This window comes from Mercurialis annua, linkage group LG4, assembly GCF_937616625.2.
Source record: "Mercurialis annua linkage group LG4, ddMerAnnu1.2, whole genome shotgun sequence".
Lineage (NCBI taxonomy): Eukaryota > Viridiplantae > Streptophyta > Magnoliopsida > Malpighiales > Euphorbiaceae > Mercurialis > Mercurialis annua.
In genome coordinates, this window is record NC_065573.1 from 38422063 (window position 1) to 38448362 (window position 26300).

The following is a 26300-nucleotide window of genomic DNA, read 5'->3' on the forward strand; positions in this document are numbered from 1 at the left end:
AATTAATTGAATGATTTCATCATTTAAGTAAAAAAATTAACAAAAATTAAAATATTGGGGTACAATTGAAAACGGAAAATTCAAAAGTGGGTAAAATTGACAAATTTTCAACGTCGGGGTGGAATTGAAAAAAAGTTTAAAGGCGAGGGGTTTTTGAGTGATTAGGCCTATTATTTTTTATGATTTTGTTATTTTTTTTCATTTACAAGTTAGTAGAGTAGATACATTATTAAAAAAAATCGATGTTTTCCGTATCATATGCTTAAGTTGTTGTATCTTTTAAATTACATAAAAAATTCTGTCAATATGGTTAAGCAGTAAATATAGAAAAATCATCATCCGATTAAATTTTTGTATATATTTTTTTGTCATAATCATTAAAATTAACAAAAAATACATAGATGAACGGTTTCTTAACACATCTGAGCGAATTATTCTATAAAATAATTAGAACTGCAAAAAACAGTCATCGATGAGGGTTTATAAAACCATTAAATGGACCGTCCAAAATATTTATTTGAACAATATTTTTATTTTTCAATTAATAAAATATTTAGTATAATAAAAAAATTAAATCACCAAACCCATTAGCTTTCAACAACTCACTTGGACAGTAGGCATGTTTTTATATTAGATTTAATCTGATTTGTTTTGCTTTTAGATGTTAATGATATAAACAAAAAATATTTTTTATAAACTAAAGTTTTTAACTGCATGAAAGAATGTAAATATTTGCTCAACACAAAAAGGGTAAAAGATAACGGAGAAGCCAAAACGGCTTTGTTGTTACCGTCAAAATGCAATTAAAAAAAGAAAAGGAAAAAAAAACTGTAATAAATGCGAAATCCATAATTTCTTAACCTGACATATTTTTTTTTTTTTTTTTTTGCCAGAGATAACAATATATAAATAGAAAGAAGAATGACCATCTCATGAAGAAAATGAGTCATTCTTTGAAATAAATAAAGCAATGTGGACTTTGTGGCTATTATAAGAGCCATCCAAATACACATTCGTTTAACAAATTAAATTATTCCAAACTTGAATAATTTGCTAAACGAACGGTAGCACGAAAAATAAAATATAATATTAAAAAGAATACTTACCTGTAATCCATTGGCAGAACAAAAGTTTGTACCTGATACTGGAGCAGTATTCCCGAATTATCTACTTGATTTTTGTGGTACGCATAGCAGATGGTAGAGGAGTTCCGCCAATTGACGATGGAGAGTAAAAAGTGTTTGGGAGGCCTCTCGTTTAGAAATATATGTCAAAAAAAACACAAACAAAGAAAATATTAGACATTGTATTTTATAAATTAATATTATTTTTAAATATTTAGACTGATTTATATACACCCATAAAGGGGAAGTGATATGAAGATATATTGAATATTGTCTTCAATCGCATTTTTATAGTTCTGACATCTATCATTCCTTTTAACTCTCCTTGTTGATAACTAAAATCATTTGCAATTGTTGAAGAAACAACAGATTTATTGACAGTAATTAAAAACCATCAAGCTAAGATTACTTTAACTTTTGTTTGTGTTTTTTATGGGTAATCAATCATAAATATTAAAAAACACACAATCATAAATTAAAGTTATTTTTTTCAGATTTAGAAGTCATTTTCTCAAATTTGGAATGACACTGATCACTATTTATGGAATGACACTGATTTTTCAAATTTTTGATCGGTGTTAATGATTGGGTTGGAAGAAGAGGATTAGCGTTAAAATTGATTAATAATATAAAAAGGGAACAACAATGGCGGAATTATCTACTCTACAAACGACATAATTCAACAAAAAAAACAAGACCAACAAATCGACCACAAACATACTTTGAAATTTGTAAATTCTTGAAACATGAAAGCGGTTAATTAAGTAAGCGTTAGTTTAAGCAAAATTAAGTTACTAAACTAATATAAATCAACCACTAGAACAGAGAAAAAACAGCCATGAGGCATTGATAATACCGTGTTAACAAAGGATTTGGTCGCCATCACCAAAAGGAGAAATGCTAAGAAACTGACTCTCACTTTCTTCTCAAATTTTATTGACTTCAGTTGAATAATATACAAGTGATATATTAAATTACCCTAATTAAACTAAGAAAATTCGTACCTAATAAAACTCTAATTAACAAAAACTAAGAAACGAGTCGTAGTTTATAAGCTTTCCAGCGATCAAAGAAGAAAAAAAATAAAAATTCTCCATGGAAATGGCTTCACCTTCTTCTTCTACATTAGCCGAAGCAGAACCGACTCAACCCGCCACAGAGAACGATAAGGCGAAGGAGAAAGAGGATGAGACAGAGTTTCATAAAACTAAAACGATACAGTTTTTAGGCCGTACAACGCCGGTTGTTCTTCAAAACGACAATGGACCTTGTCCTCTGCTCGCTATCTGTAAAATTTTCTAATCTCTTTTGCTTCGTCGTTTTGTTAGGGTTTCTTGTTTAATTATTTTTCGTTTAATGTGTTTGGCTTTGATTGATGAAGAAATGAATCGATTATTTATATATGGAAATGGAAATGAAATGATTGAGCAGTTAATCAATGTTGAATAATATAATTGAATTGGAATTATTGCAAAAGAATCATGTCAGTTTTCTTGCATGGTTTTGCTTCTTTAAAAATGGTTTGGTTGTGGACTTTGTAAATACTATAATTGAAAGGAATTGAATAAATGTGAATCAATCAATTAGTTACGGTTTAAAGAAAGAAGTTATTGTCAAGCTTAATTTGTTATTTTATTTTTCCATATGTTCATGGTTGAAACTTGGAGATTTTGTTAAATTATCGTCTTGAAGGGACTAGTAAAATTAGGATTAATTGGATGAATCACAAAGGTTAAGAGAGGGTTTGGAATTGGAGATTCTTGCACATGGATTTGGTAATGTTATAGCTTCTTAATAGTTGTTTTGATATCAAGATTTCTAGGGTGTTTTGTAACGAAGCAAAGTGAAGTGACATTAGTGATGACACAATTGTAGACATACATACAGCAATTATAATTCAGCATTTTGTTGCTGGGGTTAATTTCTTTGGTACCAAATACTTATGTGATAGCAAAGCCAAAATAATTGTACCTTTGTGGTATTGATGTTATACTTCTTGTCTACAACCTTATATAGCTTTATAGGGTTTTCTGTATTAGGGTTAAGCGTCATTTGAAGTAAATTGCACATGCTACACAGAAATTTGTTAAATTTCAATACATTTTTTTGTTTTATCTAGAATTTAGTGTGAGTTAGAAGTGGCTGTTGAATCTAATGTCAATTTAATTCTTTGTTATTTGATGAATTATGAGTATTGTTCATTAGATTTTATAGAAGTACTGGTTATTTTATTCTTCATCTACTTAATTCATTATTAACTCTATAGTTATGGAGAGTTAAACATTCAAATATTGTTTTCTATGTGTACTCTTTCTAAGAGAATGGAGTTTTCTGAATTTTGGCTCTGTTTTATTATGAATGCTTGGAATAGGTAATATTCTTCTTTTGCGGAACAACCTAAATTTGAGCCCAGATATAGCTGAAGTTTCACAGGAGAAACTGTTATCGCTGGTCGCAGAACGTTTGATTGATTCCAACAGTAATGTAAATGTAATAATCAACAACTTGTTTTATTGGATGCATCAGGAATTTTATCTTTGCTGTTCTAAGTTAATTTCTCTGCTGTGACTGTTACGCAGAATAAGGATGCAGGCTATGTTGAAAATCAACAGCAGAATATTGCAGATGCTATTGATTTGCTTCCACGTCTTGCAACTGGAATTGATGTAAATATAAAGTTTAGGAGGTTGTACTCTCTCCCTCTCTTCCCTTCTATCTTATTTCTCAACAACACACCCACATACACACATTAGTGTTTCTTTCATGCTCTAAACAAATATGTATGTACTGCAGGATAGATGATTTCGAGTTCACCCGAGAATGTGCCATATTTGATCTTCTTGACATTCCTTTATATCATGGTTGGATAATTGATCCCCAAGTATGTCCTTCGCTGTCCTTGAACATAATTTGGGTTTATTAGGCATGTTTTCAATTGGGTTTGCATGTTCTCTCTTTATTGGATATTTAAAGAAGTGTTATCTTCTTGTCAAAAAGATTGATATCTCCAAACAAAGAGCCTTACTTCGTATGAAATGGACTGCTTGAAGGAAACCAAATTACACTTTTTCCTTCTTACTAAATGTCAAGTTTACCTTCTTACTTTTAACTTTAGGATCTACTGTTTTAGATAGTTATGTCTTTTCTTTATGTGTACTAGGATTTTGAAACTGCTAAGGCTATTGGGTCAAAGTCTTATAATGCTATTACGGGAGAGCTTGTAGCCCTTGATACACAAGCCATGAATAGTGAAACGAAAAATAATGCTGAGGAAGATTCTGTTGATTTTGTTGCTGCTACCACCGCAACTCTGGGCGTTCCTTCTCCCTGTCTTTCTAAAGCTAGATCTTTTGATGATTCTCCGCGTTCAGTCTCTGATAATCAATCATTTAAAAAAGGGGACCTAGAAGAAGAAGCAGAGCTACTGATGGCCTTAAAATTGTCAGAGGATGGATCTCTTGTTTCTAGAAATGATACACTTGTAGCTAATGATAGCAAAGGGTTTGTATCTGCTCCTTTTAATGAACGTACAATTTCAAATGAGACTTTCTCTGCCGAATCTCTAGATATGGTGAAGACACATATTGAAATTGATCATGGTGCTAGTGCCATGAGCAATGATCATAATGATCTCATATCATTAGAAACTCTTCCAGGAGACATGCCATGTTCTCCCTCAATGACTGATCTGAGTAACTCTTTAGGAACTTGTCCTGGGGAAATGGCATGTTCTCTCTCAAAGCCTGATCAGATTAACTTTCCTGACCTGTCAACATATATGGAATCCGGAGAACACAGTGCTTCTAATTACATAACTAAGATATGTAATGCTGAGACGTCGCCGGACATAATGTTCCATTCTGTTGGAGAAAATGCTGTATCCACAGATGAAGATTATTCGAGTATTTCTCGAGGAGGTGAAATGATTCAGAGTCCATCATCCTCCACAAATAATATTCATGAACCAACAGTTTTTTCAAGTGGGCATGACCAAGCAGAAGTAATAGATTTATATGCGCCAACGCCAGATTCAAATTCGTCTAGTGGCAGAATGCATAATTTAGATGTGCCCGATGCATTTACTTCAAGTGTTGACGGCAGTGAGCCCATTTATGAAGGAGAGGAATGTATTTTAGATTCAGGAACTGCAATTTATGAAGACCGAGAGCCTATGTACGAAGGTGAGGTCATTCTTGCAGAACAGGCTGATAAAAATTTCAGGTCAAATGATGAAATCACTCCGCAGCAAGGTGATTTTCATGTCGTGAAATTGTGTCCATTGCTCCTCATAGATTTTACTATGCATTTTTTTACTTTATGTTTGATTGATACATTCTTGACTTTCATAACAGGGGAGCTTATAAGGAACTTTCTTAAGAACAATGCTAGTCAGTTGACCTTTTATGGGTATGTTGAGCCACTAATTCACTGTAGAATGTCTATATTCATTTTGTTGTCCCGTTTGTTCTCTTCTTTTTGCTGGGCGGAGGAATCTCATAACCTAGTTGGTTTTAGCTCTCTTTTAGACCGTATAAATGTTTAATCATTTGAATTGTTCTTTATGCAGTCTGTTTTGCTTACAAGATGGGCTTAAAGAACGTGAACTTTGTGTTTTTTTCCGTAACAATCACTTCAGCACCATGTTTAAGGTTAGTTATGAGCGAGAATGTGCTTTTGCAGTATAATTGCCAGCATTGTTGGATCTGACTTGCCAGCAATTGTTGTTATTTATCCAATTTGAAGAAGATATCGAGTCATTTGATTTCTATTTTCTGCTCTTTTAAACAGTCATCCAGTATATTTTAAGCTCAGCTCTTTTGCAGTATGATGGTGAACTTTATCTTTTAGCTACAGACCAAGGTTACCTGAATCAGCCTGATTTGGTCTGGGAGAAACTTAATGAGGTAAAGTTGTCTATTTCTAGTATTTTCTTGTCGATGGAAATATCATTAATGCCGGTGCAAATGACTATCTTTGTTCTGCAAATGTTAAATAAGAAAATAAAGTAAATTAATGTAGTTCTTAACCGAAATTGTAATTTACACTAATAGTTCTTTCATCTCTTATTTTAAATTGCAACTGCTGCATTATTCTCACAATTCATTTTATGTTGTGCGCAGTAGACGGATAAGCACACATCATTTTATTGTTTTACATATATTATTCCCTAAAGATTATTCATCAGATCATTTGTTTTAGACAGCATTTTTTGAAGCTTATAACTTCTTCTTTTTCATAGGTCAACGGAGATACATTGTTCATGACAGGCAACTTTAAAGAATTCAAGGTTGAAAATCATGCGAATGATACATGGGACGAGAGCAATGCCATGGCAAATACTGCTGTACGTGTTTTATTTGGGTGCAGCATTTTTAGAACCGCCTATATTTTTCCTCAACTGCATTTAGTAATCTCATTGAAATTTCTGTTGCTCAGGATTATATTGCCAGCATTGACAATGCATCACAAGCTGGTTTGGATATAAAGTAATTGCTCTGATTTTCTTCTTTCTGATGCATATACTTAGCATTTTGCTGGAAACCGCATATTACAAAAAAACCACTCATTTTTAATGGTCTCTGCATGTAGCTTTTTTATTTTCTTTATGTGTTTTGACCCCTTAAGTTTTAAGATTTACATATACGAATACATGTCGTGGCAGCTCCGATCTGCAACTAGCAATAGCTTTACAACAACAGGAGTTTGAGCAACAGCAGCCACAACACTCGAATGTACAGCAACCCACTAGTGGCAGTTCAAGAATGGTTACAGGTCCCCAGGTAGGCTGTTACATATATCGCATTACATTTGGATCTTTGCTGCTCGAGATAAGCTAACTTGCTTCTCTTGATTATTTTAATCGGTATTAATATACAGTTTAACTTGAGTTTTGTCTTGTTAAAAGAAAATATATATCGATATGTCAATATGTGCTTGAACATTATTGGAATATCTTTTATTTTTCTTATTATGTAAAATACAATTTCTTTTGACAGGTGCCAAGAAGCAGTGGAAAATCATCATCTTCTTCAACTTCATCGTCCAGGACTGAATCAAAATCAAAAGACAAGTGTATTGTGATGTGAGCCGTGCATTCAAATCTGCACTGTAAATGATTTTGTAACTTGGCTTCCTTTTTGTCCATGACCTTAATAAACTAAGGTAACCCTACACTTGATTTTAAATCAAAAGTTCCCCATTGTATAAAGTTTTTAGTACCATTTTGTTAGACCTTTGACAGTCCAAAAAATTCCTTTTTATCTTTACCTCGGTAAACTGTTCAACATTAAATCCCCAACTCCCGTTCTTTATATTTTTATTGGTTTAATGGAATTAACAGAATTAATAGGTTAATTTGGTCGTTTTGGTTTTGCATTTTTAAGATTCTGGCTAATTTGGTTAAATTTAATAAAATTATTCAACCAATTTGGCTTTGGTTAAATCAATTGATTTTAATCGAACCGATAATCTGCTAAGGCTATATGCATAAATGGCATGCTTGACAAGTCATAGGATGTTATTTTCTGGCGATGTTGATGTGGCTTACGGGGGAGTTGGGGGTTTAATGTTGAAGGGAGCATTAAATTAGTGAACATGTTGAGCGTGAATGATTTTTCCTGCAAAGTCCGTATCTATAAAGTTTTATTATGCACCTTTGAAAAACTTTCGGCATTATCTTTTACTTCTTGATAGTGTTTTTTTTCTGTCTTTTTTTCGTTTTATTAAAACCTAAAATCAATCAAAATCATAAAGATGATTTTGACTGGCAAGAAAGCCGGAACCTTAATTCATCATGTAATTCCAAATTTTATATATCAAAAAGAGCATTTTGATGACGTGGATTGCTGTAGTGAGTTTAGGATATACCCACAAGAATGTGAAACATGCAATGCAATAATATGAGTAGTGACTTCAAATCAATATTTTGTTTTGTCTTCATGGTGTCATTTCATGTCAAACTGTTCTCATATAATAAGAGAGTTTTCTTGAATCATAGCAATAATTTACGAATTTGCACTTACAAAAATATATGATTGAGATTACCAATTTTTTAAAAGTAATTCTATTAATCTATGTGTATTCCATTCTATAATATATATACATAAAAAATTTAATAATATCTTTTTACCTTTTTTCTAATACCTCTAATCCATTTTATTGTCATATAATATTTAATATTAGAGCAATATGATAAATAAATTCAGCGACAATATAGATTCTTTTTTTATATCATTATAGGAATACATATAATTTCATAAATATATTATTGGTAATGATTTTTAAAAATGATAATCAATTAGAATTATACTTATTTACTTAGCATTTATTTGAGAATATAATATAAAATTTTATGAATTATAGGAAAATATAAGTTTTAACATTACTCCATCCATCTATCAAATTAATTCAATATAATGTGCTAGGTGGTGGGGGTGGGGTTGGGGCGACCTTTGCCCCATTGCAAGTACTCTTCTTTTTCTTTCTCATGTTATTGTGATGATATAGTTTATTTACGTTTTCTTTTTGTTATAATTATCAAATTTTCTACGGTCTATAGGTGGTAGTAACATTTATCATGACAGAATAAATTGTGTTCAGCGAGAATTTTAATTATAGTAGTCGTATTAATTATATTCAATTTTTTGCTTTATTTAATTTCAATTGTAGCCAATTTCATTCAAATGTTTGTATTTATTTGTTTCAATTGGTTACAATTGAAATAAAATACATTAAAATTAGCTATAATATAGATACCAGAGACACTCCATTCAATCAAGTATCCTGTTTCGGAAACGTTTCATACACTTGACGTTTCGGACTCGAAATTTCATTTTCTACTCAATTTCTTTTTAAAATAATACCGTTCGCCTGTGTACATGTCCAAGTGTTCCGGTTTTCTGTTTCCATGTCCGTGCCTCCTAGGCTATAATTGATATAATTGAAAATTTTGAATATAATTGAAATTTTCATTATATGTTTGAATTCATTTGGTCACTAAAAGTAAATATTTGACCATTACATTCTAGATTCTAGAGTATTGTATCATTAGGCGGAAAAAATTACGCTGAATTCATGTAATTATTTATCCTTTTTATCTCCTAATAATAGTTTGTAGCTTTGCAAGAGTGGTTAGTAGATTAATTAAGACTAAAAGCGTAGTATACAAATCCCAAAGCGTAGATGAGTTGGTAAGACATTCTTCTAGGTTAAGTGAGGTCGCGGGTTCGAACCGTACTCATGTATGCAGCCGTTTAAAACTTGGGGCCAGAGCTTTGCCTCCTGCAAGAGACCTACCCGGTTCGAGTGGGGATTAGTCTGAATGTGGAAGGTTTAAAGGTGCCGTCTCATAGTTGAGACCCGTTCAGGACACCTCATGTACCTGTACCAAAAAAAAGAAGCGTAGTATACAGTGTGTTAGGGATGTTGAACATAAGATATAATGGAATTAAAGCAAAGAAATAGGAAAAAGAAAATATTACTCGAAAAAGAAGAAGAAAAGAAGTTGTTGAAAGTGACTTATCTTAGTCATATATTTCTACATTTTCTCTGTGTGTTTTTTGTTTGGGACCACTTTTTTTGTAATTTATATTTAATTCGATTTTACTAAAGAAAGGATTTTTTTTTGGAAAAATCTAGTATTGGGACCACCGCTTAGGCTGTTTAATATTTAGGTTTGGGAAAAGAGGACAAACCTACAGCTGTGGGGGACCTTTCTTTTTTGGATTGGGATTCCCTCAAGTTCATTTTCAACTTGAGGGGGTCATGTTTAAATCTACACCGTTCATTATAAAATGAACGGCGTAGATTAATTTAATTAAAATTGTATCTTTTTGATCTACACCGTTTATTTTATAATAAACGGTGTAGATCTGAACATGACCCCCTCAAGTTGAAAATGAACTTGAGGGAATCCCAATCCTTTTTTTTTCCTTGTCTAATTTTTCTTGGAAATTACTCATTTATTTATATAAAAAAAAAACTATATTTATCAAAAAAAAAAATTACTCATTTATTATTGTTTTTATTATTACAATTTTCCTTGCTCTCAATACACATAATGGAAACTACAAATTTTAGAATACCAATTAGGTGGGTCCAGAAACAAAATTGGCATTATTTTTCAAACAGACACAAAATTAGAATTTCTTCAGTCTCGAAGGAACAAATCCGTCAAAGATCCATTTAATTACAAGCAGTTAGTTGCTAGTAGTTTGATTTTCAGATTTTAAACATCCTCAAATATTGCCGATTCAATTGAAATTTGAAATCGAGTGTTTAAAATGCACTGCAGAACCTTAACCACCTGAGGTAGATTTCACTATCTTAAATATCCCTTCAAACTATAAAACGGATTTTTTTTATTATTAAAAAATTTTAAAAATCACCACACCTCAGGCAAACTTATTATATATGTCTTACTACTATTTTGGTATTATATGATATGACTACTATTATTACCTTGAGGTTGGATTGTAGTAATTATATCATATTATACCAAAATAGTAGTATGACATAGATGATAAGTTTGCCTGAGGTGTGCTGATTTTTGGCTTAAATTCAAAAATAATAATAATAATTCATAATATATAAGTGAATTCTAGTATTGTCAAAAAGATAACTCCATTGTTATTCTTAAAACAAAAAAAGCTCGATCATGCTTCATAATTTTTTCATTTATGGTCTATTTTTTTGAAAATTTTAATTTTTAGTTACAAAAAAACAGCAATTTGTTTAAATTGAAATGAAAAATACTCTTCATAATATTTTTATTTGAAATTGTTGATAGTAAAAGACAAACTAGAATTGTATGGAATAATAGAAAGAATATATTTAAACATTTTTTCTACTCGAATTTAAACAAATGGCTTTCATTAAATTCAAAAAATAAAAAATAAATTAATATTGAAGTTTTTAAAAATTTAATTATAAACAAAAAAAGTTAAAATAATAAAATAAATTTAGACAATTAAACCAAAAAGAACTCAATAGTTTGCCGTGTGCATGTATCTTAAAAAAAGAGATTCACAAGGTAGACTTGATTACTTATTTAATGATTATCTTAATTATCTATATCTACCCATAATCATTTTTTCTGTTGATATGAGAAAAACATGATGAATTTTCAATTTCGTAAATAATTATTAAAAAAATATTTCCTTACTTTATTTTTCATTTAATCTCATATAATTGGATTCACAAAATTAATTAGAGGCACATCAAATAGACATCACTTCAAATCTTCAGCTACACCCTAATTAATATAGTTCTATAGAAACACAAGAAGATAACATACTAAAATAAATGTGGGTACACAAATATTCATTAAGAAATTATAGATGCTAATAAATTTTCTTGATTTAATTTAGTGATAGAAATGTATTGATTAAATTTAAATTTTTCAAGTTCATACATAATTTTCACTATAACAATAATAAAAAATATGCATGCAAAAAAGAAGTTTTCATAGCAGTTGATTAGTATTAATGTGGATGTGACTGATCAAAGGGTTGAAATAATCCCATCATAAAGGTCATGATCTTCAAGTTGTTAACTATAGCAAACTAATGGACCCCAACAACTTCTACACCAACACAAATATATATAAATTTGGTGATTAGTCATTTGTGTCTTAACATCTAACCCTCTTCATCACTTCAAAAATAAATAACAAAAATATTAATAATAGGGTTCTTACAATTTCTTCTAGACTTCATTTATTAATTAAATATTTTATAAAAATCGAACCAGATTGACCTTTTTAACTAGTTTGATCTCAATTTAGAGATCAGACTAGCTTGATTTTTTTATCTAAATACTAAAAATTACAAATCAACCTCTTTAAAAGTATAAATGATTGTAAAAAATTAAAACTTAAGTATTAAACTATTAAATTTATTTGAATTTTTATTTACTACATGAATAAGGTTGTGATTCGGCCGGTGCGTTCCCCAAACTAAACTTATTAACCATAACTAAAAAAATTAATTGAATCGTAACCAAAAATTATATAAATCCACATTGTAACCGAATCTAAATTATGGTTTGGTTTAGTTGTTTATTCTAATTAACTGAATAATTGAATTTTATTAATATTTATTATGAAAAATTATGTTCATTTAGAAGAAAAAAAATTATATACAGATCCTGTAAAAATTATAAAATTACATTACATTTTTCAAAAGATTACAAAGATAATAATATTATCCATATATAAAATTCTATGAACTCGATCGGTTTGGGACCTTTTGGGAAAAGTTTTTTTTGTATAGATGCATAATCTGTAACGGACAAATGATTTATTTGATGGTTAAGCTTCTCTATGAAACCGGTTGAACCGGTTAATCACTGGTTCATTTTAAAAATACGGCTAATTATTAAAGGAATAAAATAAAAATAGAGAAAGGAAAGCAGCAGCAATGGAGGCTAAACACTGACAGCTCAACCTTCTAGCCGACTTTCTTAAATGAATGGCTTTGTATCTTGTTTCTATCTTTTTCTTCTTTGTCTATTTATCACTCTTTCTACTTTGCTTATTTTTTAATTCATTTTGCTCCATTTTATCTATTTTTTTATTCATTTTTTTATTCTAATGCAGATATAGCTTAAATAAATATTTTATTAGGACCGTGAGTTTGATTTCTTCCACAAACACTTCTCTATGTAATAAGAAAAAATGGATTTGTTTTTATTTTGAACAAAATATATGAAACTCCACTATATGTATAGTTTATGCTATTATTTTATACATTGCATTTTTTTATATTTATAGACTAACTATCAACTTTTATCCTAAATTAATAGATATTATTTATTTTAAAATATAAACATCCAATTATTATCAAGTAATTATATATTATACATTTTTTTAATTATAGTAAATTATATCAAAATTTAACTTAAAGACAAAAAGTTTATCAATTTTGCACAATTAAATATTTACTATTAACTGCACTATAGTTGAACCAAGCGAACACAAAATCTAAAAATGCATAAAATTTACTTTAGATAGAATTCTTACTTCATAAATGAATTTCATAAGTTGGAAAACAATATTTTTCATCACTTTCTTTTAACTAGTGATAAAATAAAGTTATTTGCTTTTCTTAGAACTGAAATTCATTATTCTTATAAAAAAAGGGGAAAATTATATTTTTTTTGAGCCATGGTGAAGAATTAATTATTTTATTACCTTCATTTAGCTAAATAAGGACAAAATAATTAAAATTTAAATATTTTTTCTTTAGTTTAATATTTTTCTATTCGTATTTTGCCCTATTCATACATAGCCTTAAGAGGAAGAAATCAACAACCTCATAATGGATAAATTAAACTCTCCATGTTAAAAATGATTAAAAATGTAGAAAGTTAAATAAATAAAATAAGTAGTTCAAAGGAATATGTATATGATTATAGGTTATTGGGTACAAAGAATGATGCGAGACAAGTATAGAAGTAAAAGATAAATAGCATATTGTTTTAGGGTTTAGAAAGATACTTGGCAGCAAGCAATAGATGGATACCTTTTACCCTAAAAAGTTCATTTTTGCACATCCAATATCACATTTATCTTTTTCTAAATGTCAGCAAAACTTCAACTAGCTAGTCACTGCCAGGTACAGAAGATTCATTGACATCTTTGAATTTATAAATTAGACTCATATAAATCTAATTTTATTATTTTAATAATTTAGTCCACAACTCTGTTAAATAAATCATGTTTAATTCATTTTCATATATTTTCAGAGCAAGTAGAACACAAACGCAAAGATATTAAAGATAAAAATATTTATTTTGATATGAAATTTTAGATAGAATAGAAATAATTATAAGTGAATTTAGATTTAATAATTCAAAAATATTTCGCTTTTTGACGTTTTTCATTTTTATCCCAAACTTCATAATCATAATTTTACCATAAATTTTCATTTTCATTTTTTGTATTAATTTTCTAGAAAATTGGAATTTTTCTATTTAAAAAAAGTTCAAATATGTCCTTTATATTTGATACAAAATCTCATCTTTTGATACTTTTTTAAATATTAAGAGTTTATATAAACTACGTGCCAAATATGAATGACATGTTTAATTTTTTATTGAGAAAACTCTAATTGAAAAATAGGCATAATTGAAACTGGAATTGGAAAATAAGATAAAGTGATGATTTTGAAAGTTTGTAAAATAAACGGAAAAAGGTGAGATATTTTAAATGATTAGACCATAATCTATAATCTTTCTATTTCTATCATGTCTTTTTAAAGTTTATAATTTCATTTACCGTCTCTTTTTTTTTCGTTGCAAAATTTGTGATAGGACTGTAATTTTATATAGAAATTATGAATTACTTTACAATGTTTTATAGGTGAATTGTCGTTGAATTGTCTTGTCATGTAAAATTTCGATGGTCATACCAGCTGAAAAATTATTAAATTTTGAAATGGTGATAGAATTACAAAAACAAATCGACGGTAAATGAAATCGTTAACTCTAAAAGGACGTGATATATTACAATTTTACGTAGTTCTCACAAATTTACTTACAATTAAACTAATAAATATAAAAACATTCTAAAAGTGGTACATAATGCTAAAGAATAATATTTTTACGGTAATTTTTCATATTGTTTGAAAATAATAAAGTGGGCGTAATCGATATTTTTATAGAATTATAGACAAATTTATTAAAATAATTCAGTTTTGATTTATATGAACTTGATTCATAAATTTAAAAACTAAGATGACCCTTTAGTCATAATAAAGGAGTGTCCAAATCATTGCTTAATTAAATTAGAAAACCGAAAAGATTATAATAAAAGTAGTAACTAGAAGAGTTATTATATTTTAAAATAAAAGAAGCATAGTAGAACCAAAATTTCTTGGATACTACCCAAGATAACAAGAAAATTTTAGACTACTCTTAAATTATATTGACTTTTTTTCTAAGTTATAAAATTATATAAATTCATAAGAATTCGAATTAAAATAATAAAAAAAATTCCCACCTAATATTGAATTTGCTTCTAATATACCTAATACATACCAAATCAAACCCCCCCAACTAATTAAAATTAAAAATCCAATCATATATCTTAAAAATTAATTTAAGAATTGTAAAAACTAAAAAAAAAAAACTAGCAATAAAATTGGGTAAGGCCACCAGAAGCAGCTTTATCTGATGATATATATTTCTCTCTCTTATCTTTCATAGTAATGATTCTTCACTTTTAATTTTTCTCTTCAACAAATTATTATAAATCCCGATCAATCTTTTGTCACCTGTTTTTCATGCTGATTTATGAATCATCATTCATCTTTTTATAGCTCTCTGCTGTGTTCATCATATGTAAGAATTTTTTTTACAAATTTCTGCAAATTTTCAGACTGTGGTGCAGAAAGTTTAGTGTCTCAGATCCCAAAATACACATACTTTTTCTTTTCTTCGTAACAAGAAACCACTGTTCTTTCTCTCTCACACTGTATCACTGTCTTTTTTTTTCTTCTTTTTTAAGTGGTCCTCATCAATTGCTTTAATTCTTTATAAATTTTAGAGAGTAAACCAAGAACACTATATTGATTGAGTTTGTAAAATACAAAATTATATTCTAATACTTTGGTGTGATAGTAATGCAAGAACCGAACGCGGGCATGATGGGCGGTGGAGGAGATATGACCGGAGGTCATGATCAGAGCCGCCAGTTAAAGGCGGAGCTAGCTAATCATCCGTTATATGAACAGTTATTAGCAGCTCACGTGTCGTGTCTTCGTGTTGCTACACCGATTGATCAGTTGCCTCTGATTGATGCTCAGTTGTCTCACTCTCATCATCTTCTTAGGGCTTATGCTTCTCAGCAATATTCTCATTCTCTCAATCCCCATGAAAGGCAAGAACTTGATAATTTCTTGGTGGGTAATTGATAATTTAATTTCCTTCGTGTTTTAAATTGTTTTGTTTTACAAAGTCAAGATTTTGTTTCTGGGTTTTTAAGATTTAGGTTTTTTTTGTTGTTGCAGGCACAGTATTTGATAGTATTGTGTAGCTTCAAAGACCAGCTGCAACAGCATGTCAGAGTCCACGCCGTCGAAGCAGTCATGGGTTGCCGGGAAATTGAAAACACTTTACAAGCTTTAACTGGTTTGTCCTTTGATCTCTCTTTTAAAATTTCTGTGCTTAATCTTAAAAAAAAACAAATATTTGAAACAAAGTTGTTGTCAAGAAAACAAAAAAAAAGAACAAATATTTCATTACAAGTAAATAGTTTTGGTATGTTTTAGGGTTAAGATTTAATCATTAAGCAATTATCATCATTTGCTTTAGAATAAAGAAGAAGATTTTGGTGCATCAGAATTGTTTATTTGGGATTAGATAAATAATGGAGTTTGGTAGGAAAATGAAGGATTAATAAAAAAAAGTTTTTGGTGGGTTTCTAGCAAGTTTTAGAGACAATCCGTGAAGGAGGTGGATGCAATGTAATAGGGACCTACCAATACAAATTTTCTATTGGTAATTAGTTGGTAGTTAGTTCGGTGGAGGGTATCACCACCGCCGCTACCCCCGCCGCCACATCCATGAACAAACTGCCAACAACCGGACATATAAAGGTCGTCGGAGTAAAATAATTTGTTGTTGATGGTAAAATGTGTAGTAAACATAAGGCATGAGAGTAGCTTTAGTTGTTTTTCCATTTCCAAAGTGCTGTTAGGTAAGTTTACTGCATAAGTAGAGGGGTCATTATCAATCCTTTCCTCTATCTTAAGCAAATTAAATAATGCAACCGACGTGTCAAGTCATTTTATAACACATATTTATCGTTTATAAAAATGTGGATTCTATTTTAGATATATGTAGTAAATAGAAAAAAGATTACGATAATAGTATCGCAAAATAAATATATATGTTGTAAAATAATGCGGTACATGATTACTCCTATATTAAATAGAGGAATAATTGAACCTCCTAATAGGTTTGGTTGGTTGGTTCGATTGTTTAAAGGAAACTATGCTTTCTGGATTTGTGAAAATGGTGCAAAGCTGGTGGTTTTTCCAGAGTTGTTTTGTAGGGTTTGATAGACTCTTTAGGACAGCGAGTAGCCTCTTATTAGCATGCCTGCATGACAATCAATATAATTCTCAGCATTTAATCTCTGGACTATATATAGCCTTAGGAAAACAACAGCAATTTAAATGCAAGTGAGCTTAATTTATGTTCATGGAGACAGATTATTGATAAAAAATAAATAAAGAGAATTTACATATAATTAAAAAATACAAATTTAGTTTAAATTTTGATTTTTTTTTCAACATATATTAAATATTATTTATTTATTTCTCCTTTCTTTCTTTCTTTTAAAGTTATTGAAACAAAATTAAAAAATTATCAACAGTAAATAATGAATTTCGACTCCATACATTTGGAGAGTGAAGTCAATTCTTTGTCATAAATTTTATATATTTCCTCCATTTGCAATAGACTGATTTTCATTTTGAACATTTAAACTATAGGCTTATTTTTTAAATTGATTTACTAGATAAATATCCTTAATCGAATTAGTTTTAGTTGATTAAATTAAATTGATAATGAGTTCAATAATAATCATAATTAATACTATTTTTTATAATTTTAATATTAAAAGTAGTTTTATATGAATTTTATGTGTTATTTTGTATCACTATTTGATAAAAGTGGTGAATATATTAATTATTTAATAAGAGTATTTTGAAGAATTAAAAAAAATTAATATGTGTAAGTCAAATAAGCTTATCAGCTATAATAAAAAAAAACTAGTTAAAGACTGAGGCCTCACTTGGTTCGTAAATGTATCCTTTCCGGAAAGTATACTTTTCGGAAAGCTAATTGCTGAGGAAGTTAGTAGAAAGAAAATTGATAATTATTTTACTAACTTTCTGGAAAGTTGTATTTTGATTTTAATTAACTAAAATTTAAAGACGATATTATCTTTAATAACTAACTGGGCTAATTAAATGTAGGGATATAGTTGTAGTTTTTATTAAGTTAATTAAGAAAGTTCTACTTACCTAGATTTAGTTAGGGAAGTCACTTCCCTAATCAAATGGAAGTCAAATTGCTAACTTCTCGGAAAGTAACACGTATAAGTTGAACCAAGTAAGAAAATCTTGCTACTTTCCGGAAAGTTAAACTTCCCTTACTCACTTACCCTAATCAAGTGAGACCTGGATTTATTAATAAATTTTTACATTAAAAGAATCTTAATTATTTATTTAATCTATTGCAAATACTCCAAGCCTTTGTTTGGTTTAACTCTAAGATAAAATTTATTTCATTTTACAAATGACTTAATTAAGTCATCCATTTAACATAAGCATAATCAATTCTATAAATTTTAAAGAATAGAATAACTACATGAATTTCTAAATCAACTAAACACAATTATATTTATTTAAAAATATAACTTTATAAAACTTTGTAAAATTAATTTCAACCAAATGCACCATAAATCAATCTTACGTCCCATAATTAATAAGAAGGAAAAAGGAGGCTCTTAAAATTATAGCTTTCTTTTAACTTGGTCTACTATTATTGAGATTCAGAAAGATGATTTGCATGTTGATTTAAATTTTTAAAAAAAGAAGTTTAACGTATGCAAGACTAGTTTAGTGTTGTTTGGCGATCTTTAGTAGAATGGAAATCTTCAACTATATTGTACATAAATTAAGTAAACAATCTAAACTTAATTTGTATTTCTTGAGTAAATTAAGTTTGCTATTACATAAATAATTTAAATTTCAGTGCTAATGAAAGAAAACTCTTCTTTCTTTTATAAAAAAAGGTATGCATAACAGTCATAATAAAGCAAGAAGACTTTTTCCTTATTATCCTAATCCTAAGTTAATTCTTTTATTTCAAGCGCAAAAAAAGTAATGGTAAACTTTTCTATTTAATATCATATGTCAATTTCAATATATTTCTATTTTTAAATATTAATTTATGTCATTTTTAACATGTTTATTTTTAGTCTCTTGACAATCAATTTTTCACGCGCTCTAAAAATACAAAAGTGCATGTAATTAGTCTTGTTCCGAAGAGTTACAGACTAGCTTGTTAAAATATACTAGTAGTACTTAAGATGGTTTTCATTTTTCCCTCAAATAAACATATAAGCTAAAGGACCAGAGTGATCCTTTGTTCAATGATTTCCCCCCAAAGTTTTTGCCTATGTAGTAGATTTATATGAATGCAAAACTGTCTTATTTTACTGTTACAGGATTCAGAAGAATAGGAAATTTAATTTGGTAAAAAAAAGACTTTTTGGAAAATTGAATTGAATATTTCTCTGTTTTAGGAGTGACTCTGGGTGAAGGCACAGGTGCAACCATGTCGGATGATGAGGATGACCTGCCAATGGATTTTTCATTAGATCAACCAGCTGGTGATGGGCACGACCTCATGGGATTTGGTCCTCTGCTTCCAACAGAATCTGAACGGTCCTTGATGGAGAGAGTTCGACAGGAGTTGAAGATTGAACTCAAGCAGGTTTGTCCAAGTACTTTTTTCATTAAGTGACAAGTAGCTGCACTGAATCAACTGCATTTTAATGCAGTCCGGTAAGAGAATTAGTAATTTCACCAATTTTATTCGTTTTTTCTATTTAATCACGTTCGCTATTACATTTATACATCAACTACCATTTCTTGGCAAATCGACACACCAATTGAAATTTCGGTGATACGTGGAGTTTCTAATGTCCACCGCTTATGCAGGGATTTAAATCGAGAATTGAAGATGTGAGGGAGGAAATATTAAGAAAAAGAAGAGCCGGAAAACTTCCCGGTGACACAACCACAGTCCTCAAAAATTGGTGGCAGCAACACTCTAAGTGGCCTTACCCTACAGTAAGCATGCAACTTCACATTTCTATGCATAATGATAATTTTCAACTAAGTAGCCCAAAAACATCACTCAATCAACGTTTTTCGTTTCGGAAATGTGTCAGAAACTTGACGTTCCTGATCAAAAACTTCATTTTTAATATGAAAAACCTTGAAATAAATCAGTTTCGCCATGTTCGTGTCTGAGTACCCCATTTCAAGTATATGTATATCCGTATCTGTGTCCGTGCTATATAATTTTCCAATATTGCAGGAAGATGACAAGGCAAAACTGGTGGAGGAAACAGGATTGCAGCTGAAGCAAATCAACAACTGGTTTATCAATCAAAGGAAGAGAAACTGGCACAGCAATTCTCAATCTGTGACATCTTTGAAATCCAAGCGCAAAAGGTAGACAAAATAAATGTCTGTGATTTTGATTGGTGTTTGGGGTAAATACTACTTCTGCTAACAGCCACATTTGTAATCAATGCCAATGCAACTCTACAATTAAGCTCACTTACACCTAAGCTTGTAAATTCATATCCCTTAACAGGGTCAAAAAGATACTTGTCTTTCACTTTTACTTTTATTTCACATAGTATTTAGTTGTTTCTTCTGTAATAAATAGACCAATGCTGCAATGCACATCCAACCATTTGGTTTTTAACATTCAAGAAAACCGAAAACCAACTAAAATTATAAGAGAAATCAATTCGATTATCGATATATATCAAATATGGTGAAAAATGACAAGAAGAAATATAATATTATATATTTCGTCAACTAGTTTTTTCAGTTTTCTCATAACAAAAATTGAAGCCGAACCAAAAAATTTAAAAATCTACCAAACTCGTATTTTCTATTTGGTCCAATTTAATTTTTTTGGTTTGATTTGATTTTCGAATTACTCTTTTTCTCGAAGAGCTTTACCAACTACTTTTTGGCGGTGATAGCTGACACGTGTTACCAATAGATAATCTATATGTGTAACAAACGAGCTAAATTGTTTGTTACACATATAACTCTAAAATAATATTTTTGGTATAAGTAATTTCTAAATAATCAATGAAGTTGAGTTGAATTTTTTTCTTCCAAAATGCAGTTTTCTGTATTAGCAATTGTTGAAGTATAAAAATCTAACAGCAATTTTTTATAATTATACTAGTACTTTGTTCGTTTCAATATAGTTGTCCGTTTTTTTTATTATCATAAGAATCCATTTTTTAATTATATCGTTGTTTGATAATAGTCTTATCGTCTTTTACATATTTCAATTGATAATTGTAAATACTAGATTAAGAATTTTGAACAAAATTAATATAGAAAAATATTACTATCTTCGTCCTAATAGAATTGTGCACTTTACCATTATCACACCTTTTAAAAAAAATTAATATTATAATTTTTTTTAAAAGATAATTTTTTTTCTACGTTTATTTTAGTATATCCCTATTTAATATATCCACTAATTCTTATTTATTTAATATTTCAAATAGATAACAATTAATAGGGGTATAGTAAAAAAAAGCAGAAAAAAATTAAAAATTTCATAACAATCATTATGTTTTCGTAAATTGTATAATGATAAGGTGGACAACTTTATTTGAACGGAATGAGTAACTAACAGTGTTTTGATTTTTGCGTAACTTCAAGTGTTACCGATAGGCAACCAACACATGTTACAAACGTGCTAAATTGCTTACCACTAAAGTTTTTAAGTGAGAGTTTTTTTTTTTTTTTTCATTGTCCCTAGTTGTGAAATTTCGAATTAGAACTTTAATTAGCAGAATAATGAACTAAAAAGAATGATTTTTGGTACTGGAAATACAGCACTGAACATTTTGACTCCTCCATTTGCACTTTGCGGCCCATAATTCCTCTATTCGTTACTACGAGGAAGTTACGTGAATTGGATTTTCTTTGGTCCTTTTGCTTGGCTGCTAACAAAGTTGAATTTTCTCACCTCTTATCCAAACAATAATTGTTGTTTAAATTTTGTCAGATCATTAGTTGACGTAGAAAACAACACGACTCTCAGGTCTCCTCTAACCTAGCATAGTTTGTAATGGAAGCTATGGATATTATGTATTCTCCTGTCTCTGTTCATTCAAATTATTCAATGCTATCTTCTTCATTTTTCGTCTATTTATTTAGTCTGTTTCCGAACTACTTACAATATCACATTTTCAAGCCACCATAGAGTGCTTTCTGATACACAATCCCTGTTGTTCTGTTGATCTGCAATGGCGAAAACTGTTATTGATCACACATTCTCTTATGGTGGCTCACAGCATATGCAGACTCAGCAAGAATTGCCTTTCAGGACCAATTCAGGGTCCATGAAAGTTTTGCTTTTACATGGTTTTCTTGAAATATTTGTTCAGGAAGCTAAAAACCTTCCAAATATATATCATAAAACATCAGGGAATGTGCTTTCCAAGTTGACTACCAAAGTAACCAAGAAAATTGAAAGGCATGTAAGCACCAAGATAACCACTGATCCATATGTCACTGTTTCAGTATCTGGTTCTGTAGTTGGCACAACCTTTGTCATTCCTGATAGTGAAAATCCTGTTTGGATGCAGCACTTTGATGCTCCAGTTGCGCATTATGCATCCGAGGTGCACTTTATTGTTAAACACAATGATGTTCTCGGGTCAGAGATTGTAGGTGCTGTGGGAATTTCAGCACAACAGATATGCAGTGGCATGAAAATTGAAGGCAGATTTCCGATTCTCGGTGTTAATGGAAACTCGTGCAAGCCTTCAGCTGAATTGAGCCTGTCGATTCAGTTTACACCTGTCGAACAAATTGCTATTTATAAGCATGGAGTAGGTTCTGGTCCTGATTATGATAGGGTTCCGGGTACATACTTTCCCCTTAGGAGGGGTGGTAAAGTTACACTTTATCAAGATGCTCATGTTCAAGACGATAGCCTACCTAATGTGAGGCTTGATGGTCATGTCCAGTACGAACATGGAACTTGCTGGCTTGATATTTTTAACGCTATTGATCAGGCTCAACGCTTGATCTACATCACTGGGTGGTCTCTTTACCACCTTGTTAGATTGGTTCGAGATGGACAGGATGGAAAGGATTGTACATTAGGTGATCTTCTTAAAGTAAAATCTGAGGAAGGTGCGAGAGTCCTTCTCCTCGTATGGGATGATCCTAGTTCTTGGAGTATTTTGGGTAATAAAATGGTAATAAGCTCGAGTAAAACTTTCAAAGATTATGCTTCCGTTTTTTCTTCTTTCTCTGAGCCATTGTTTGGACTAAATTTTCATGACTAAGTAGTTATTATAACTGGTTTCCTTTTCTAACTTTGACATGAATTTAATATTAGCAGCACATTTCTTCTAGATACATATGTTAAGGATCAAAATCTGTCTTCCGCGATTCTTTCTTTACTTTAAAGTGAAAGCGCAAATCGATAAATATATCCATTTTCTTGTAATCCAGTGTTTTAGAAACGTATGGCATATGTTCAGCATGGATACCTGACAATGTGCAGTATGCTTGTATTATATGGTTGTACGTTCACCTATTGTACTTTGCTGGGTATTGATTATAACATCTATTGTATACAGGGAGGGGTCATGAAAACAAATGATGAGGAAACTCGTCAATTTTTTAAGCACTCTTCAGTAAAAGTGCTACTTTGCCCTCGATCTGCTGGAGAAGGACACAACTTTATGCGAAAGCGGGTAAAATATAAATCAGCATCATACGTTCATTTACATACATGATTTAGATTTTAATTGTTTTGGAAATGTACCTGCTCTAAACTTCGAGATCTTTAATTCTGTTTATCAGGAAGTTGGAACAATATATACTCATCACCAGAAAACAGTGACAGTGGATGCTGATGCTGGTGACCATAAAAGGAAGATCATAGCTTTTGTTGGGGGCCTTGATATATGCAAGGGCCGGTACGACACACCAGATCATTCTCTTTTCAGGACATTAGAAACTGTGCATCGAGATGATTTCCATAACCCCACATTAGCGGTAATTTCTAGCTAATAGACTTGATTGTATAATAATTTCTATGTTATTATAGTCAACATTAATGCTGGCTGCCTTTTTTATTCCGTTCAGAATACACGACAAACAGGGTCAAGAAATGAAAAATATATATTATATTTATAGTAATAGTTCTTATATCCTGTTTCTGCGATGGCTAATCAGGAGTTCGGTGTTGGTTGTTTGAGACAACCATGGCATGATTTGCACTGTAAAATTGAAGGCCCTGCAGCATATGATGTCCTCAAAAATTTCGAGGAACGTTGGTTAAGGGCTTCAAAACCTCGTGGGATTCACAAATTGAAGGGTTCATCATTTGAGGATTCATTGCTCAGATATGAAAGAAATCCGCAAATCATCGGGATAGCAGAAGCTTCTTGTCAGGATGAAAATGACCCTGAGTGTTGGCATGTTCAGGTATGTCCGACGTCAGTTAGCTATTGTTCTCAAATTTTATTTGTTCACTAAATTTTCCAACAATTATACTATATAGGTTTTCCGTTCAATTGATTCTAGTTCGGTCGAAGGATTTCCGGATGACCCAAAGGATGCACCAAGCAGGGTAAGTAAACATCCTTTTGTAAAAGCTCTTTTCCATTTCACTTCAGTATAGACATTGACTTGCAGTAAAATTAAATGAACTTTTTTTATTACATTGTCTCAGAACCTGCTATGTGGAAAGAATGTACTCATAGATATGAGTATACATACTGCATATGTTAAGGCGATCCGTGCAGCCCAAAGTTTCATCTATATAGAGAATCAATACTTCATTGGATCATCATATAATTGGGATGATCACGAGGACTTAGGTAAGTAACCCCATGCTTTTAGCTATAATCAATACTACTATTTCCTGGTGGTAATTTTAATATACGCGGCTATATGTGCAGGCGCAAACAACTTAATACCGATGGAGATTGCTCTTAAAATTGCCAGCAAAATTAGAGCAAACGAGAGGTTTTCTGCTTATATTCTTATCCCCATGTGGCCAGAAAGTGTCCCTACAGGCTTTGCTGAAGGGAGTATTCTGTATTGGCAGGTAAGACCTAATTACTGTCTGAAATGCTTAGGTGGTAGCCGAAATTTAAAGTTTTGTAACTGAAATGAAAAAAACAATTGAGAGTTCACTAATCAGGATCGATTGACCCTGAAACTTTTGATAAATCCTGAGAGATGTATTCACGTGTCTCAGAGCTTATTGCAGCCTTTCTTTACTAACTCTAAAATGTTGTTGCAGTCGAAAACGATGCAGATGATGTACGAAACAATTTACAAGGCTTTGGTGGAGAAAGGACTAGAGAATACCTTTGAGCCGCAAGACTACTTGAATTTCTTCTGTCTAGGCAATCGCGAGGCATTTGATCCAGAAAACAGTTGCAACAATGCTCAAGATCCAAATGCTGCAAACAATCCTCAGGTATACAAATACAATGCTTATTAGTAATTATCAGATTTTTGTATTTTCAGTACTTCTTTCGGCAAACTAATTGTTCTACATCCCGTCCTTGTTTGTTAATATAAAACAGGCATTGTCTCAGAAGAACAGAAGATTTCAGATTTATATTCATTCCAAAGGAATGATAGCGGACGACGAGTATGTAATAATAGGATCTGCAAATATAAACCAACGCTCCATGGCCGGTACTAGAGACACCGAGATAGCAATGGGTGCATATCAGCCTCACCATACCTTAGCAAGCCAACACTATCATCCACGTGGGCAGGTATCAAATATTTTTCTTTCTGAAACATAACTCTGCATTTATTAAAAAACTACGGGGCCGGCAGAGCTGACATTTTTCATATGATTTCAGATATATGGATATAGGATGTCACTGTGGGCAGAGCATATTGGAGGTCTAGAAGAATGCTTTGAGAAACCGGAGACTCTCGAATGCATAAGGCGCGTAAGGTTCCACGGTGAGATGAATTGGAAACAGTATGCATCAGATGAAGTAACAGAAATGAAGGGTCATCTCCTAAAGTATCCGGTCGAAGTTGATCGAACAGGCAAGGTCGGAGCTTTACTAGGTAGTGAAACATTCCCAGATGTTGGTGGTAACATATTAGGCTCATTCACAGGCATTCGAGAAAACCTCACAATCTAAGGTGCTGCTACAATGTTATCTATGCTTAGTGTTTCTGTAATGGTGTTACGTAATATTTAGGTTATTTAGTCTCATAGGTGGATTGCATGATACTAATTGGTTATCTAAAAATGTACAAAATTATATTTTCATTTGTTGAGTGTTACAAATATAGTTGTCTATGATACTCAATTGAGTGATAGTATAGTTTTCTC

General features: G+C 30.8%; 3 protein-coding genes across 6 annotated transcripts; all 3 read left to right on the forward strand.

The window, feature by feature from the left end:
- Positions 1 to 2164: 2164 nt before the first annotated feature.
- On the forward strand, positions 2165 to 7394 carry LOC126677647 (uncharacterized). Of its 2 annotated transcripts, XM_050372371.2 has the most exons (12): positions 2165 to 2412; positions 3496 to 3614; positions 3704 to 3810; positions 3918 to 4005; positions 4285 to 5374; positions 5477 to 5531; positions 5692 to 5773; positions 5948 to 6028; positions 6364 to 6468; positions 6561 to 6610; positions 6787 to 6904; positions 7121 to 7394. In XM_050372371.2, the coding sequence occupies exons 1-12, from the start codon at positions 2220 to 2222 to the stop codon at positions 7208 to 7210; spliced, it is 2178 nt and encodes a 725-aa protein (XP_050228328.1). In that variant the 5' UTR covers positions 2165 to 2219; the 3' UTR covers positions 7211 to 7394. The 2 variants fall into 2 exon arrangements, with proteins under 2 accessions (XP_050228328.1, XP_050228329.1); XM_050372372.2 differs by lacking the exons at positions 6364 to 6468; positions 6561 to 6610; positions 6787 to 6904; positions 7121 to 7394 and having other exon boundaries at positions 5913 to 5994.
- Positions 7395 to 15240: 7846 nt separating this feature from the next.
- On the forward strand, positions 15241 to 20580 carry LOC126678845 (homeobox protein knotted-1-like 7). Of its 3 annotated transcripts, none has more exons than XM_050373757.2 (6): positions 15241 to 15328; positions 15744 to 16024; positions 16133 to 16253; positions 19441 to 19631; positions 19859 to 19990; positions 20241 to 20580. In XM_050373757.2, exons 2-6 carry the CDS (start codon positions 15746 to 15748, stop codon positions 20379 to 20381), a joined length of 864 nt encoding a protein of 287 aa, XP_050229714.1. In that variant the 5' UTR covers positions 15241 to 15328; positions 15744 to 15745; the 3' UTR covers positions 20382 to 20580. The 3 variants fall into 3 exon arrangements, with proteins under 3 accessions (XP_050229714.1, XP_050229713.1, XP_050229712.1); XM_050373756.2 differs by lacking the exon at positions 15241 to 15328 and adding an exon at positions 15338 to 15464; XM_050373755.2 differs by lacking the exon at positions 15241 to 15328 and having other exon boundaries at positions 15338 to 16024.
- A 1292-nt stretch (positions 20581 to 21872) lies between these two features.
- Positions 21873 to 26300, forward strand: LOC126678769 (phospholipase D beta 1-like). The gene is made up of 10 exons (XM_050373671.2): positions 21873 to 23172; positions 23560 to 23676; positions 23786 to 23980; positions 24161 to 24412; positions 24489 to 24557; positions 24660 to 24807; positions 24889 to 25037; positions 25236 to 25415; positions 25525 to 25722; positions 25813 to 26300. The coding sequence occupies exons 1-10, from the start codon at positions 22213 to 22215 to the stop codon at positions 26104 to 26106; spliced, it is 2562 nt and encodes an 853-aa protein (XP_050229628.1). The 5' UTR covers positions 21873 to 22212; the 3' UTR covers positions 26107 to 26300.

Coding starts and splice junctions, on each gene's coding strand:
- LOC126678769 (XM_050373671.2), top strand. CDS start 22,213: ATGGCGAAAACTGTTATTGATCACACATTCTCTTATGGTGGCTCACAG. Junction 24,413..24,488: donor CTGAGTGTTGGCATGTTCAG/GTATGTCCGACG, acceptor TATACTATATAG/GTTTTCCGTTCAATTGATTC. Junction 25,723..25,812: donor ACTATCATCCACGTGGGCAG/GTATCAAATATT, acceptor ATATGATTTCAG/ATATATGGATATAGGATGTC.
- LOC126677647 (XM_050372371.2), top strand. CDS start 2,220: ATGGAAATGGCTTCACCTTCTTCTTCTACATTAGCCGAAGCAGAACCG. Junction 6,469..6,560: donor ATGCCATGGCAAATACTGCT/GTACGTGTTTTA, acceptor TCTGTTGCTCAG/GATTATATTGCCAGCATTGA. Junction 6,611..6,786: donor CAAGCTGGTTTGGATATAAA/GTAATTGCTCTG, acceptor ATGTCGTGGCAG/CTCCGATCTGCAACTAGCAA.
- LOC126678845 (XM_050373757.2), top strand. CDS start 15,746: ATGCAAGAACCGAACGCGGGCATGATGGGCGGTGGAGGAGATATGACC. Junction 16,025..16,132: donor AAGAACTTGATAATTTCTTG/GTGGGTAATTGA, acceptor TTGTTGTTGCAG/GCACAGTATTTGATAGTATT. Junction 19,991..20,240: donor CTAAGTGGCCTTACCCTACA/GTAAGCATGCAA, acceptor CCAATATTGCAG/GAAGATGACAAGGCAAAACT.